This window comes from Eriocheir sinensis, chromosome 58 (assembly GCF_024679095.1).
Source record: "Eriocheir sinensis breed Jianghai 21 chromosome 58, ASM2467909v1, whole genome shotgun sequence".
Lineage (NCBI taxonomy): Eukaryota > Metazoa > Arthropoda > Malacostraca > Decapoda > Varunidae > Eriocheir > Eriocheir sinensis.
The window spans coordinates 9,892,091-9,907,919 of record NC_066566.1 but is presented as its reverse complement, the minus strand read 5'-3'; the positions used below and the strand labels follow the sequence as shown (position 1 = coordinate 9,907,919).

Genomic DNA, 15,829 nt, shown 5'->3' with positions numbered 1-15,829 from the left:
CGTTTTTTATATATGTAACTTAAAACTGCCCACTCATTTTATTATGGGGTATAACGGTTAAGGGATATTTCAGAGTAAAAATATGTATTTAATTAAGAAATTGTATTTGGAATTTTCTGCAGAGAAAAAAAGCTCATTGATATGGCAGTATGTCAACAAAATTTTAAAGCTATAGTCCTGTTTTAAGTATTTCTGCTGTGCATACCTTTAAATCATTCCACATGCTGTGTGGTGATTAAAGTAAATGGCTGTCATGATAAAATCTCAATTTTACACCCTGAAACAAACCCTAATAATTTGTGGCTTTTTAGTTTTTTTTATTTATTTATTTATTTATTATTATTATTTTTTTTACAAATAAATCTATCAGGCTCCATTCTGCCTCCGCACATGTGCAGACTGTTTCTGCGCGCTTTTGAGCTCATTTAAGCTCCATGAAGAGGAGGATACTTTCTTCAAATAACAAAGAAGGCACCAGAAATTCACCAGCAGAATATATTATAAGAACAATAGAGGACATACTGAAATTTTGTAAGAGTGTGGCTTTTAAGTTGTGTGATGCATCTCCTTTGAAATGCAATAAAATGGAAAGAGGAGAAGGGAATCAGCTTTGGGTGGAATGAATAGATTGACAGACAAGTTAATTGACCATTTAGAGTACTACAGGTAACTCTCAATTTACGCGAGTTTGGTTTACGCATTTTTCAAATAACGCGGGGTCCAAAATCCAAATAAATGTTTAATTTACAAATTTTTTTCACTTATACGCGATATTTTAAGGAGTGGCCATTAGATGTCTCACGCAACTTTAGCAAGACGGCCTCGCGTTCAGGAGGACGTGAGTTCAATCCCCGACCGGTGCCACCAAGCTGGGATTTTTCAGCCGCCGCCGAGTGGCTTAAAACTACCCACATGCTGTCCAGAAGACCACCTATCAACCCGGACTCTAGATTCTAGGATTAAAGATGAGCTCCAGGAGGGCAGCATGAGCCAATGCAAGATGGCGCCACTATAAACACTCACCTGCGCCAGAACGGGCTGGGCCGACCATCAGGACCCACCGGGAAGAAGCCTTGGACCGACCATCTGGATCCACCGGGAAGAAGCCTACCAGCGCAATAGGCCAAGACGTAAAAAAATAAAAAAATAAAATTGGACTCACACGACGCCGCGACCACACAGCTGAGCTCAGTTCTTCCCGCGCGCCACTTGAACAACAATACAGTACCCACGCTGCCATGCTACTCAACAATAGGGGTGGGCAGGTACCGGTACCAGTACCGGTACTAATGGTTCCAGCTATACGGTATGTACGGTACCGGTACCAGACTGCTCGGTACCGATACCAGTACTAGCCAGTCGCTCATGGTGTCCCTCATTTCTTCCTCACACAAGTGAGGCTGAGACTGAGTGCCTGAGTGGATATCTCGGTGATATGATATTCTCTCTCTCTCTCTCTCTGTCCACTGAATGAAGTGAATATTTATTTTTCGATAGAAACCTACCTCTTGTTTGATTTACATTGTTTTTGATTTACGTGACCTCTTCAAGGACATAATACTCGCGTAAATCGAGAGTTACCTGTATTTCATATGTCATCATTTTATCATTGTAGTTCCACAGAGGATAAGCACAACCACAGTCAATGCCCAAAGGGAGAAAATTCATAGTGCCGATGTCAGGCTGCTTCTTCTAAAGGAGAAACACGGACAAGCCTTTGTAAAATGAGTCTCCTTCTCACTACCACCTGACTAACTAGACCAAGTAAGAGGTGTTTGTGAATTCGTAAGGACTGATGAAATGAGGATAAGATGCATGAGAGGTCTAACACAAAACCCCATCACATTGGCCTTTGAGCCTGTGGGGGATAAGAACTCACTACCCTGGGATACAGGTCCAATGTGACATTTGGGTTACCACAGTAACCTTCCCCAGGTTTCCCCAGGTACCCATTTATCAACCAGCTCGAATGGAAGGATGAACAGCTGGGTGAGCTGCACACTAACTGCCTGGGCTGGGATTTGAACCTAGGCACACTCCAGTCTCCTCGGAGGCGTGGGTTCGAATTCCACCGCTGCCACCATTAATATTGCTTTGGTTGAGTTTATGAAAAGGTCCTTGTTTTGTAGTCCAAAATATATTTGTCTGCGAAGCACAACAAGAACGGTATATACAAACCGCGGACGAAACGAGTGACAAACGTGTGGGAGTTGCGGCCGCCGGCCTCTTACTGGCCACTGCTGGCAGAGAGAAATGCAAGCCTTTTCAAAATTGTATTGTCACATGATTCTTGAGTGATAAGAATGTTCCGTGCATAACACACTGCACCACAGATGCGTATGAGGATGAATGGTAGAAAAATTACCGTACATAATATATATGTATTTTTTTAATTATTTTAGAGAAGGTATTTTAGATAAGCTTATTGAGGCATTTGTGTTTTTTGCATGGTCTAAATATTGAAGCAGTGAGGGCAGCCATGGGCACTAGGCTGTTCTCTTGTATGACACAATGCTTGGTAGGCAAAAAATAAATAAATAAATAAATAAATAAATAAACAAAAATATAAATAAATAAATAAAATCATTAAAACAGAAAAGAAATTTATCATTCCTATGTCATTTTTGTTTGTGAATGACTTCTGCTGAATCCTTATTTATGTTTTGTATATCAGTAAACTTATATTTAATTGTAAGTTTTTCTTTCCAGTATCAAAATGATGAATTCTTCAATACCTATATTGCAGTAAGTTGGCACCCTGTTCCATATGGTGTCAGTTTACTGCATATATAATAGGGCCTGTGGTATACTGTAGATACTGTAATTAGTTTAAAATCATGTTTTGGAATTTTTTATTTATTTATTTATTTATTTATTTATTTATTTATTATTTTTTTTCAGGGGGGCAGTACTCATGTGTAGTGGTCCCACACAGTCCTGGTTCCAGCGAGGATTTGGCATCCTGCAAGGTACTTGGCAAGATTCTCATACACTGCCTGGCTGAGAGAAGTAAGTGCTTACCATTTTCTTAATTTCTACTTACCTTCATAGATTTTATTTTATAAATATACTTGTACACCATGTCTTTTAAAGTGACAGTTTTAAGAATCAGTTCAACAAAATTTTCTTGTAATATCTGGACCTTTCAGATTATTACTCCTCAGGCATTCTGTTGACAGGACCACATAAGTTGATACTTTATAAGATTAAGTACAGTAAAACTTTTATAACTGCATGATAGGGGCTCTAGCCCTGCTGAATTGTTCAGCAAATCCCGTGGTGTGTTGTGCTTCCACGATGCAGTGGTTAGAGTCCCTGAATATGAATCTGCACACCAGGGTTCAAATCACAGGCTGGCAGTTGGTATGCAGCTCACTCAGCTGTTCATCCTTTCGTGATGATCAATAAATAGGTACCTGGGAAAACCTGGAGAAGGTAAATCGAGGTAACCCAGATGTTATACTGGCCCTGTGTCGGATTAAGGGCCGTATTACAAGTCAAATCCAAGAAGTTTCAGGTCCCATCAGAGTTTGGTTTATGGGCTGTATTACAATTCGTATCCGAGAAGTTTCATGTTCCTACAGAGTTATTCATCCCGAACTCTGTAGGGACCCAAAATTTCTCGGATTGGACTTGTAATACAGCCCCTAAACCAACCTTTGTAGGGACCCGAAACTTCTCGGATTCGACTTGTAATATGGCCGTAAGGGTCCTCTCCCACCACAGGATCAAAGGGCCAGTGGGAGGGAAATGAGCACCACCATCACAAGCAGCTATAGCATATGCTCCCAATTTTACCCTCCTGATATTAAAGATTTTGAATACTTAGGTAATAATGAATTTTGGACATAATGAAGCATGCTGTATTCACTAAACTTAAAATAAGTGAAAAATGATGCTCAGAAATAGAGAGCTAGGTCAGGTACATGTTTGACCCATGAGGTGCACTACTCCCTGCTGGAGGGGTGATCAGCCAAAAGTGACAGTGAACCAGCTGAGTGCAACAAAAGTGGCATCTCACACAAAAGTTATCTCACAACATTCCAACAGCAGCTCTCATAAACGATGCTTTTCCGGAAACAGCAATCATAATTGAAGAAACCGTTTGGTGAAGGCTAGAGTACCGAAATACTGATAGAGTAGTGACAATTCCAAGATAGGACACCATTTTCTTCTCCACAGCATTGACTGAAAACATCCTATTCCTCATTCATCACCTTTTACTCTTATTTTATGCTTTCATCAGTGTTTACAACAACTTTTATCAGCACCAGAGAGAGGGGACAGCATGCAAGGGAGAGAGGGCAGGGAGTCACTGCACGCCGCTCAGCTGGGAAGAAAATGGCGTCCTATCTTGGAGTTGTCACTACTCTCCTGGTATATTGATACTCTAGAGAAGCCAAGATGAAGAAGAGGTGACATTGGCCACACTCATATAGCTACATCTCCTTTGTATTCAAATACTGGTGCCCCCTTCCCTGCACAACCCCCTGTGCAACAACTGTGGGTGTGTTTGGCTATCGTCACTATTTTGAGGCAGCATGTTCTCAGGGTTGGGTCCAAGTACAGGTGACTGTACTTAAGTCCAAGTCCAAGTACCTGGATATTTTTCAAGTACAGTAAAACCCCGATTATCCGAAAGCGGATTATCCGAAAAACCGGATTATCCGAAATTGATCTGGATAATGCAATTAAATTTTTTTTTTTCTATACTAAAATGTTATAAAACATCAAAAATAAATAAAAGTAACTACATATGTACTATATTAACACATTTAAAATTGATAAGAACAGTTAAAATGAATATGCTTTCTAATACGTATTGCCGAAATAGCTTGTAACGAATAGATCAATGTATTAGACAAAAAACATTAAACAAACTCTCAACAACACCACGTCCGCACCTTCGCCCCAGCAAGGACGTAGGTGCGGCGAACGAACAAACTACTGCACGACTACTCTCACACCGTACTCTCAAGACAACGACACAAACACGACTCCCCTCTCCACTCCATGCCACATTCCCCTTCCAACATACGAGTTGCGCGATAATATGAGTCATCATACTGTGTCTCCACCTGCACGATGCATCAAGGTCACACTTGCAAGCTTGCACAACCATTCACAATCGCACTCTGCAACATTCACAATTCAGATCTGCAACGCTCACAAGTATCAACATACACTGGTCCAGACAAGGAGACACACAGACAAACATACAATAAAACATTTACATCACATGTTTTAAGCGTACTACTTTGTTTAGCGTAGCGTGTGTTTGTTTGGTTTCATTGTTTACATCGTCAGTCGGCGGCAGTCGCAACGCCACAATGGCGACGATCAAACTGGCGGCGATCAAAATGGCGGCCATAAATCCGGATTATCCGAAAAATCGGCTTATCCGAAAGAGGCTTCCCCCCTTCCATTTCGGATAATCGGGGTTTTACTGTACAAGTATAGTCACTTTGCCATGTACGTACCGTACTTAAGTCCAGTGGTGGACACGCTAACCGCTAATTAGTAAAGTTAGCTTTTTCGTTAGCTGATTAGCGTTTTCTCTATTTTTGGAAACAGCTAGCAGACCAATTAGTTTCCACTAAATGTAGTTCCTCCTTCGCTAACTTAAGTCCGCTAAAAAATTCATACAGATTTGTTCTTGTCCATTGTCGGCAGACAGAGCACCAGTTAAGCCAAAGAATTATAGAGGTTTGGAACAGACTAAGTGAGGATGTAGTATCGGCAAGGAGTGTGCAAAGCTTTAAGAAAAAGTTGGATAAATATAGATACGGAGACGGGACCACACATGTGTAAAGCTCAGGCCCTGTAAAATTACAACTTGGTAAATAGTATTTACCAAGTTGTAGTTGTAGCTGTAGTTGTATTTACTAAATACAACTAGGTAAATGGCGCAATAATTCCAGGGGTTCCACTTTTGGGTAAATTATACCTTAAAGTAGGCTAATTGGACAATTATTATTGAAACTTTTGGGTATTTTAGGGTAATGCATCTTCCATTTCCAACTCTTTCAACTCAGGATTAAATAACAAGAATTCAATATTTTCCACCTGACAAGAAATAAACTTAAAATAATAAAAATAAAATTGTCAGTTATGGGAAAAGGTGAAAAATGTGTAAATTTGTGGGAAATCTTGGGTAAAATATATGGATTTAGGATAAACTGGAGGCTTCTTTCTCTTCTCTTCTTGTTGCTTGTTGGGCTCTTTGTTCAGTTCAGCTGCGACGTTGTCACCGTGTAGTTGTCACGCCATTCCGCAAGGCCCCCTAGGGAGCCCCAGAAAGATGTCGCAGTCGAAAGAGAAACTTACCAAACTTTTGGTGCATGAAAGGGTTAATACTAACTTTGGTGAGCAAATTATAGCACACAAGAAATAACTTTGAATTACTAAGAAGGAGGTCAATGAAGCAGGGAACGAACATGTGTCTGGACTGTCTGGCAGGAAGGGGAGGGGAAGGAAGGGAGGGGTAATATAGGATTGATACACAATGACTGACTGCCTGATATTAATACGTAGGTAATTTCTCGCAAACTACAGTAGCCTAATTTCTGGGCACCACACGGGAGTTGTGTGACTAATGGGTCAACTGTATGCAGGGCTGCTCTGCGTCCAGTTGTAACAGATGTGACATTGGCCATACTCATTATCTATGACATGTTCTTTGTTCATAGGCATATGGGACCTTTCTCATCTGGGGAGACTGAACTCTGTTTGCCCCTCCAAATTTTTTTTTGCTTATAACAAACTTCTACTGTTTATTTATGCAGGTAACTCTCGATTTACGCGAGTTTGGTTTACGCGTTTTTTAAATAACGCAGTGTCGAAAATCCTAAGAAATGTTTAATTTACATGTTTTTTTCATTTATACACAATATTTTATGGATTGGCCACCAGATGTCTCACGCAACTGGACTCGCACGGTGCCGCGGCCACACAGCTGAGCTCAGTTCTTCCCGCGTGCCACTTGAACAACAATACAGTACCCACGCTGCCACGCTACTCAACAATAGGGGTGGACAGGTACCGGTACTAACGGTACCAGCTATATGGTGCAGTACCGGTACCAATACTAGCCAGTATGGTGTCCCTCATTTCTTCCTCACATGAGTGAGGCTGAGACTGAGTACCTGAGTGGATATCTCGGCAATATGGATATTCTCTCTCTCTCTCTCTCTCTCTCTCTCTCTCTCTCTCTCTCTCTCTCTCTCTCTCTCTCTCTCACTTCCATCAACTTAATATCAACTAGAGTTGAAATGCATCGTTTTGGAGCCTTCTGATTAATGTAGAATCACTTAGGTTTAAGGACAGACCACCTAGTCTGAACCATGGGGTCTGTGTGGTCTGATTTTCTATGTAAATTTCTCTCTCTCTCTCTCTCTCTCTCTCTCTCTCTCTCTCTCTCTCTCTCTCTCTCTCTCTCTCTCTCTCTCTCTCTCTCTCTCTCTCTCTCTCTCTCTCTCCGCCACTTGAACAACAATACAGTACCCACGCTGCCATGCTACTCAACAATAGGGGTGGGCAGGTACCGGTACCAGTACTGGTACTAACGGTACCAGATATACGGTACGGTACCGGTACCAGGCTGCTCGGTACCGGTTCCAATAATACCCAGTCGCTCATGGTGTCCCTCATTTCTTCCTCACATGAGTGAGACTGAGACTGAGTGCCTGAGTGGATATCTCGGCAATATGGATATATTCTCTCTCTCTCTCTCTCTACTGAATGAAGTGAATATTTATTTTTCGATACAAACCTACCTCTTGTTTGATTTACATTGTTTTTGATTTACACGACCTCTTCAAGGACACAATACTCGCATAAATTGAGAGTTACCTGTATTCAAATTGATCTCAAGATTCCTCTTGACTTGAAACTAGACACAGCACTTGTAGAGTGCACACCTCCGCCAAAGATTGTCCTGAAAATTGGTATGGGCATCAACTGTGATCCTGTGCATCATATGGAAGCATTTGCTTCAGAATTTGATGAAATTCTATTTTTTTGGAAACTTTGACCCTGGGCGAACTTTACGAGATCAAGGTCAAAGGTCAAGGTCAAGGCCATGCAAGGTGCATCATATGGAAGCATGTGTTTTGAAATTTGATGAAATTTTATTTTTTTAAACTGACCTTGGGCAAACTTTTTTGAGGTCAAGGACAAGGTCATGCAAGGTGCGTCTTGCCATGAGCTAAAATATGAACCAAGTCTGAAGTCTCTACGATGACGAGAATTGAAGTTATGGTCAAAAATATGTGAATCTGACGTTTTGTGCGACCTTGATCTTGACCTTTGACATAAAAAATTTAATGGGTTCTATTCTGGATAGACACTAAACTTCCATGAAAAATTGGTTGAGATATCCAAAAAATTGTGCACAGGAGACTGTTAACGAACAAACAAACATAAATAAATAAACCTACTGACCAGACCGAAAATATAACCTCCTCCAACTTCGTTGGCGGAGGTAATGAAGCTTGAGTGTTTCAGTAACAAGCTTGTGATCACTTGTAAAGAATTCTGCACTCTGGTTTACCCTGCAGTTCTGAAGGATCTTCCAAACAAGTGCTTACAGAGCTGTGGTAAATTTCCCTAGCTATCCCTCCACCATTCCTATATCAAGTGCAGCAGTGCAGTTCTGGTCTTGATACCAAGGACCTGCAATTGCCAACCTCAAACTGTAAATTTCTGATGAAGAGAGCTGTTCATGTTCCTGGTACTAGAGTCATGGGAACCAACTCATAACTTATAACCAACTCAGTCTGTGCCAGTTGTTGCATTGAAGTCCCCCTAAGCAACAAGTATTTCCTGAGGGGAACACTGGTCTAACATGCATGAAGTCTGGTTTTGCATAGAACACCTTCTTGTCAGTTTCACACGTCTTGGTAGGAGCATACACGAGGGCCCTGCAACTAGCATTTTTCCAACTAGGGATCTCAAGTCTAGCGATAGGATAGAAACAGTCCCAAGTTTCACAACTAATGATTGAAGCTGCAGAACTAGCTAAAAATTCCCATTGGCTGGAAGGAATGAGTGGGCAAGTTGTGCAGTGAGTTGCATGGGAAGGATGGCCACCAGCTCCCTCTGTTCAGTTGATCCATTGGCCATGTAATGTGCAACATTACGCAATAGAGCTATTAAGTCTTGCCAATATGGCTCCGAATGCCCTGCCGAGTCCGGTAGGGAGGGTGTGGGGCAGTGAATGTAAATAAAACAAACATAGTTTTAGGTGTGCTCAGTGTGACCTCTTCTCTTCTTCCCTTCTATGAATGTTTCGTTCACCTATGCTGTAATGTGTCGCCAATAAGAGCTGCTGAGGGAATATTGAGAGGGAACTGTTGTGTGGGATGTCATATTTGCAGGGCTCAACTGATTCACTGTTCTATTTGGCTTACCCACAGTTCAATTGAATGCAGGTGTGTGATGTTGCCCCTGTTACTCTGCTTAGCCCTGCCAACTTTGTGGACTTTACTGAGTTTAACCCAGTAGCAGCAGGGATCATGTTTCTTAATGGCCCCTCCAAGCAAGAAAAATGAGAAAAAATCACCCATCACACAAACCATTTCATGATGTATATCAAAGCATTTGTGATCAGATTATGTATCATCTATTTGGGGGGGTTTATATCATGGCACAAATTTGGCCCGTCGCTGCTACACGGTAAAGCCACAAATTTGGCCCGTCGCTGCTACTGGGTTAATGATCATAAGCTGTTCCAATATGAGAAGAGTGAGTTGCTGAGGGAGGTTTCTGAGCATCTGGCTGCACAGGAGGGCAGCCTTAGTGTTAGTGGTGGGGGAGGCTATGAGCAAGCCAACCCAGTCCCAACTCCTAACTTACTTATTCAGTAGAGAGCACACTTAAAGCATCTAATGGCGAGTTTCTGTTGCCTTTGCCTATTAGTAGATATGTTTATATATAAATGTAAGTTTTATTGTTAAAAGCAGGTGAAATAGAGCAAAAAAATGCAACTTCTGAAAAGTTTGTCTGTTTTTATTTTTTACTATTTAATGTTTGCCCCCAAACAAGCAGGTTTCAAAACTAGCGACGTTTTTCCAGTCAGTTTACTTTCGCTAGACACAGGGCCCCTCTGTACATTGAAACAAGAGACATGAAGCCCAGGGTGGACTTCAACCTCACTTGTATTATATGCTCATCAAGTGGAGTAACATCAACCACAAATGGCTGCAGTGGCTGGAGGTGCATTTAGCTACCGCTTATGATGAGTACTACCATTGCTCATGCCAGACCAGCAGTAGGGGTATACCCCACTACTGATCTCAGCATTGCCAAGTCTTTTTATCTCAGACCCACAATATCATCCTTGAGCCTTCTGAAGGTCTGAAGTCAACGATCCTTCACGAGGCTGAGGTCACTCCAAGAATGGCTGCAGCTAAGCCTGAATGTCTAAATGGCATACTATTGTGTTGGCCCTAGTACTGCCCCTAAGTCACACCTCATCTAAACATATGCTATTGGGCACTGCCACTAAATAACAATCATGTTCTCAAAAATTATGCAAAGTTTACACTAATAAATTATATTAATGTTTTCTCAGACAAGTTTGCAAACTAGGAGATTCACACACAGTGACATGCAAAGGCTCATGTTGGGGTGTATATGAACTTAGGAAAGTGTATACAGCATATTTAGGTCATGCTTTTCACATTAGGGATATTTCTGGCAAAGGAGGAATGAATATAATGCCTCACATGAAATTTAGTTGTATGCGATTGACATTCTTCAGGTGTAGGATTTTGGGCTGACAAGGGTCTGAAAAAGGCTAGAAAATAAGATGAATAAACTCCACTATTTACCCCCTAACCAACAGAGCCAGTGTGTGCGATTGGGCTTGGAGTGTGCGCTTTGCTTTCAGCAATGAAGGGTGAACCACAACAGTGGGCCTTCAGGGACATTGCTCTAACAGGGGTAAGAATGAAAGAGTGCCTTCAAACCTACCATAGAAAATCCTTTCTCTTCTTTGTTCACTGTTACTTTCATATATCATGTAGTAGTTATTTTGTCACATGCACCAAATGGTCCTTCCTGTATTCAGGGCTTCGAGGGAGTTTGCACAAGTCCTGGTCAATTGAATATTAGATCTGACTAATTGCTTTTCCATTATTTACCAAAATAATTATTTTTGGTAAGGAATAATTAGCTATGATTTATTTAAATAGAATGTCCAGTCTGTATGTGTCTCTTTGTCTATCATTAATGCCTTGTTTAAATCAATATAGCAAACTCCAGTTTTCCTTGTTTATATGTGTTTATTTCCTTCTTTCAACATGAGCAGCCCCTCTTCCTGTGACATGATATCCCAGCCACTCTCTGTCCTGTTTGAATTCTACATAGCCTTTTCACAAATTTGACAGTCATCATCTCTGTCACATGCTTGAACCATTGCAAGATTTGAATTATTTTACCACTCTCTATTAAATAACTTGTTTTCTCATTTGCACCTTGATTCATACTTATTCTTGATGTTCTGATTGTTGTTTCTTTTAACTCTGACTGCAGCAGGGCATTTTTATGATTTTCCTCAAACTCCTAAAGGATGAGTGACTTATCACTAGAGACCAGAAGTTTAGGCACTAAAAACTAAAAAGGCAGGCAAAAAGGCATTTATAAACTTAAAAAAGGCTTAAAAAGGCATTTATTTTCTGTATTAAAAATGTTTAAAATGCTAAAATTATAAAATAAAATATTTCTTCTCGTGGTTCACTGCTTTCCCACATACTTTGCAAAATAAGACACAGTTATCGGTAGAGAATATATCACTGCCAAATTCTCTCACCAAATCGCTAAGTTTTTTACAAGACTTTTCCTTCACTTTCGGCATTATGACGCTGGGTGGTGGATGGTCTGGAGAACATTGAACCAGCAAAACAAAGGTAGTGGCCAGGCCAACTTGGGTCACTTGGCGGCAGCAACAAGCACCAACATTGACGAAAAAACATGTTACACTCTGGGTGCCAACAGAAAATGTAAAATTTTTGCTATAACTAATGAAAATTAAAGGATATACGCTCTTGAAAATGGCAAAAAGGGCAGAATAGGCACTAAATCGGCAATGAAGGCATTATCATGATAAAATCACCCAAAAAGGCACAAATTGGCATTTATGGCAAAATCCGGTCTCTACTTATCACATATGAAGACTAGGTGGGCTCAATTGACCAGTGACTAATCATGGACTGGTTTTTGTGCCCCTTTCTTTGAAGTGTGTGTGGCTCCTCTCCTAGTATAGCTTCGTGTAATATATACAGGACATCTAGTGTCTTCTATGATTCATGCTGTGACCTTCCTTCAATGGTAACCCAGCTTTTGGGAGAGATGAAGTCGCACACTGAGTCTGTCCTTCAGTCACGCTGGTCTGGGGAAGGGGAGAGGGGATGGAGTGATAGTGATAGTGGTCTTTGATGGTCAGGAAGAGATACAGAGAGAGGAATGTGAAGGTGGGAGGAGCAGTCACCAAGATGAGAGATGTGGGGTAGCTGAAGTTTAACGAATAGTAGTGGAGAAGGGATCAGGGACTCATGCAATGGGAGACAGCACAAGCAAGAAAACATGATGCTACAAAAAAATGTGCTGAAATCCACTGACTGCCACTGACACCAGCTAACACTTGTCATTATTACATTATGGGATAACAAGTAAGTACAGTGGAGACTCAATACTCGAACTTAATTCGTTCCAAATGGCTGTTCGAGTATCAAAAAGTTTGACTGCCGATACCTATAAATCAGGTAATTCATTCTATCCTTAGCAAAACCTTAAGTTTACAAAAATTTCAATGTAAATTTTTATATAATTTTGATTTGTACTTACCGTAAGTGAAGGCTGGTGTTGGATAATGTAGAAGAGGAGGGAAGAAGGGTGGGGAGGAGGAGGGAGGTTATTCATCGGAGGACGAGTCACCATCTGGTAACTCATCTCCTGGTGTGATTCCTGTGAACCCACTAGTGGAGGGCTGTGGCTCACTAACACTTGCACACTCACTAGATTCCTTTTTCAACAAGAATCTGTTTAATGTGATCTACCTTTGCCTTTTTTTCAGTGTCTCTGAAATGCTGCATCAAATTTTCATCAAACTGGTTTATGTTTCTGTGTACGGCTGCAATATCAGGGTGGCACCTCTCCAAAAAGTTTCCCAACTCTGTCCACTGCCGCAAATATTTCTTGACCTCTGCAGTGGAGACTCTTTCCTTGCTGTTCCCCTCCTCCTCCCCTGAAGACAGCTCCTCAGTTACCTCCTGCAGCTGTTCCTGGTGAAGTTGACGCAGCTCATCAGCGGTGAGGTCTTCAGAGTGTGCTTGCACCAGCTCCTCCACATCATCACTGTCCACCTCAATGCCTATGGCCCTCTCCAGAGACACAATGTCCTCCACCACAGCAGACTCCTGGACTGAAGGCTCGAATCCCTCAAAATCCTTGGCTGTCACACAGGTTGGCCACAGATTTTTCCAGGCAGACTGCAAGAACCTCACAGAAACTTGACCCCAGGCTTTATCTATAAGCCTTAGGCAGTGGAGGATATTGAAGTGATTCTTCCAAAACTCCCTCAGAGTGAGCTCTGTTTCAGAAGTCACCTCAAAGCACCTCTCAAAAAGTGCTTTTGTGTACAGCTTCTTAAAGCTGGCGATGACATTCTGGTTCATGGGTTGGATCAGTGGTGTGGTGTTGGGGGGAGGAACATCACTTCGATGAATTTATACCCCTTACCCAATTCTTCCATGCCTGGAGGGTGTGCAGGGGCATTGTCCATCAACAGGAGGGCCTTGAGTGGTAGATTCTTCTCTATTAGGTATGTCTTCACTGCAGGTGCAAACACCTCCACAAACCACTCCGTGAAGAACTGCCTGGTTGTCCAGGCTTTCTTGTTTGCCCTCCACATCACACTGAGTTTGCTCTTTTGCACACCGTTCTTCTTGAATGGCCTGGGGTTTTCTGAATGGTACACCAGCAGCGGTTTAATTTTGCAGTCGCCGCTAGAAGTGGCGCACAGAAGCAGGGTTAGCCTGTCTTTCATGGGCTTGTGTCCTGGCAAACACTTCTCTTCCTTTGTTATATAGGTCCTGTTTGGTATTTTTTTTTCCAAATCAGGCCTGTCTCATCACAATTAAAGACCTGTTGTGGGCTTAACGCTCGTTATCCACAAATTTCTTAAATTCAGGCACAAACTTCTCGGCGGCAACTTTGTCAGCACTTGCAGCCTTGCCGTGCCTCACAACAGAATGAATTCCGGTTCTCTTCTTGAAATTCCCAAACCACCCCTTACTAACTTTAAAATCTTCACTGGAGTCAGAGGTAGTATCACAAATAAGATCACCATGGAGCCGCCTAGCCTTCGCACAAATTATGCCCTCTGACATAGAATCACCAGCCATCTACCTTTCATTTATCCACACTATCAACAATTTTTCCATTTATTCCACTGCCGCAGGTCGCTTAAGTTGCTTTTTCACACCCATCGCCACATCAGCTCCCTTAATGGCCTCCTTGTTCTTCAGTATGGTGGCTACTGTAGATTTCGCCATACAATACTCAGCTGCAAGATCGGTGATTCTTGCTCCTTTCTCGTATTTATCAATAATCTCCTTTTTCCGTTCAATGGTCATCACTACATTCTTCCTTTTGGCTTATTTTCACCACTAATAAGCCTCTTTGGTGCCATTGTAAGTTTCTAAATGAAAAATCACAGACAGAACGCAGGAGAATGTTGTTGTTCTCACGACCGTGGCGGGACAACTGGCGGCAGCGGGGAGGGAGAGGCCAGGAGCCTTTGTTTACAACCACGTGTGCGGACGTTCGAGTACCAGATATTTTTTCAAGTACCAAGTCGAACTTTTGCGTTCGAGTATCGAAAGGTTTGATTTCCTAGACGTTCGAGTATTGAGTCTTCACTGTAGTATGTTCTAACACAAAAATATTTGTAAATAGTAGGAAAGAAAATCAGCTTTGTATAATATACAGTACCCTCTCGAGTTTCGCGATCCTCGAGTTTAACGCTTAGTCCTAAATTCTTACCATCACGACTTTTGCGCATTACCACCACGAGTTTCGCATTGCTTTGACATGTCCTTGTCACGTCTACCTACCGTCGGCGTCATGCGTGCTGCCTTAAAAGGCGGTGTCCAACCATTGGGGCTATGGGTTGCCCGTATGCCCAACCGGGAGCGAGTTGTAGGTTGTCCTTATTAATGGAAAACGGTTGTGAGTACAAGGGTGGGTACGTGGGTACTGAACACCTGCATGTAAACAGACGATGGCAGTGGCTGAGGAGTGAGGAGCAGTGGAAGATGGCCCACCAAGAGACTCGTAAAATAGATTGGCAGAGCTGCTTTGCTTACTATTTGATTAACAAGATAAGAGAACACCCCATGCTGTGGAACCACAGTCCAAAACCCTTTTTCTCAAGTCTATGAAAATTGCAGATCCCCCGGTGTTGTTTTCCTCTTCTTTTGACCTGTAATGCATGGTAGCGACGGTGAAAAGTAACAGTGGAAAATAGCAAAAGGGCATAGAAAAGCAAAATCAGTGAGAGAAAAGGACAGAAAAGCACCTAAGTTCAGGGTGAAGTGTATAAGTGCGCACTGTTAAGTAACTACCGGTAAGGGCCGCTTTCACAGTCACTTTGTTTTGATCGTTACCAATGGTGGTGATCGCCACTTAGTATTTCACGTGAAACTGGCAGATGGGGTAGTGGCGGCTGCAGACCAAGCGAGAGATGTTGAGAGTGTGTGGTAAGTGCGGGGCTTGGCTAACCCCGCAGCAGCCACTACCCCATCGCCCAGTTTCACGTGGAAATACT

The 15,829-nt window shown here is 42.0% G+C and overlaps 1 protein-coding gene across 11 annotated transcripts in view; it reads left to right on the top strand.

Annotated features, from left to right (window-relative positions):
- Positions 1–15,829, top strand: part of LOC126985140 (glutamine amidotransferase-like class 1 domain-containing protein 1) — a 113,121-nt gene that overhangs the window by 40,127 nt on the left and 57,165 nt on the right. For 10 of the 11 annotated variants that reach the window (XR_007738335.1, XR_007738334.1, XR_007738336.1 and 7 more), the window contains exons 4-5: positions 2,902–3,009; positions 10,847–10,944. Coding sequence is in view for 5 of the 11 variants with exons in the window: in XM_050839697.1 (XP_050695654.1) it covers positions 2,902–3,009; positions 10,847–10,944 (206 nt within the window). In the remaining 6 variants the exon portion in view is untranslated. The remainder of the gene's footprint in view (positions 1–2,901; positions 3,010–10,846; positions 10,945–15,829) is intronic. The other variant, XM_050839702.1, reaches the window with a different exon arrangement.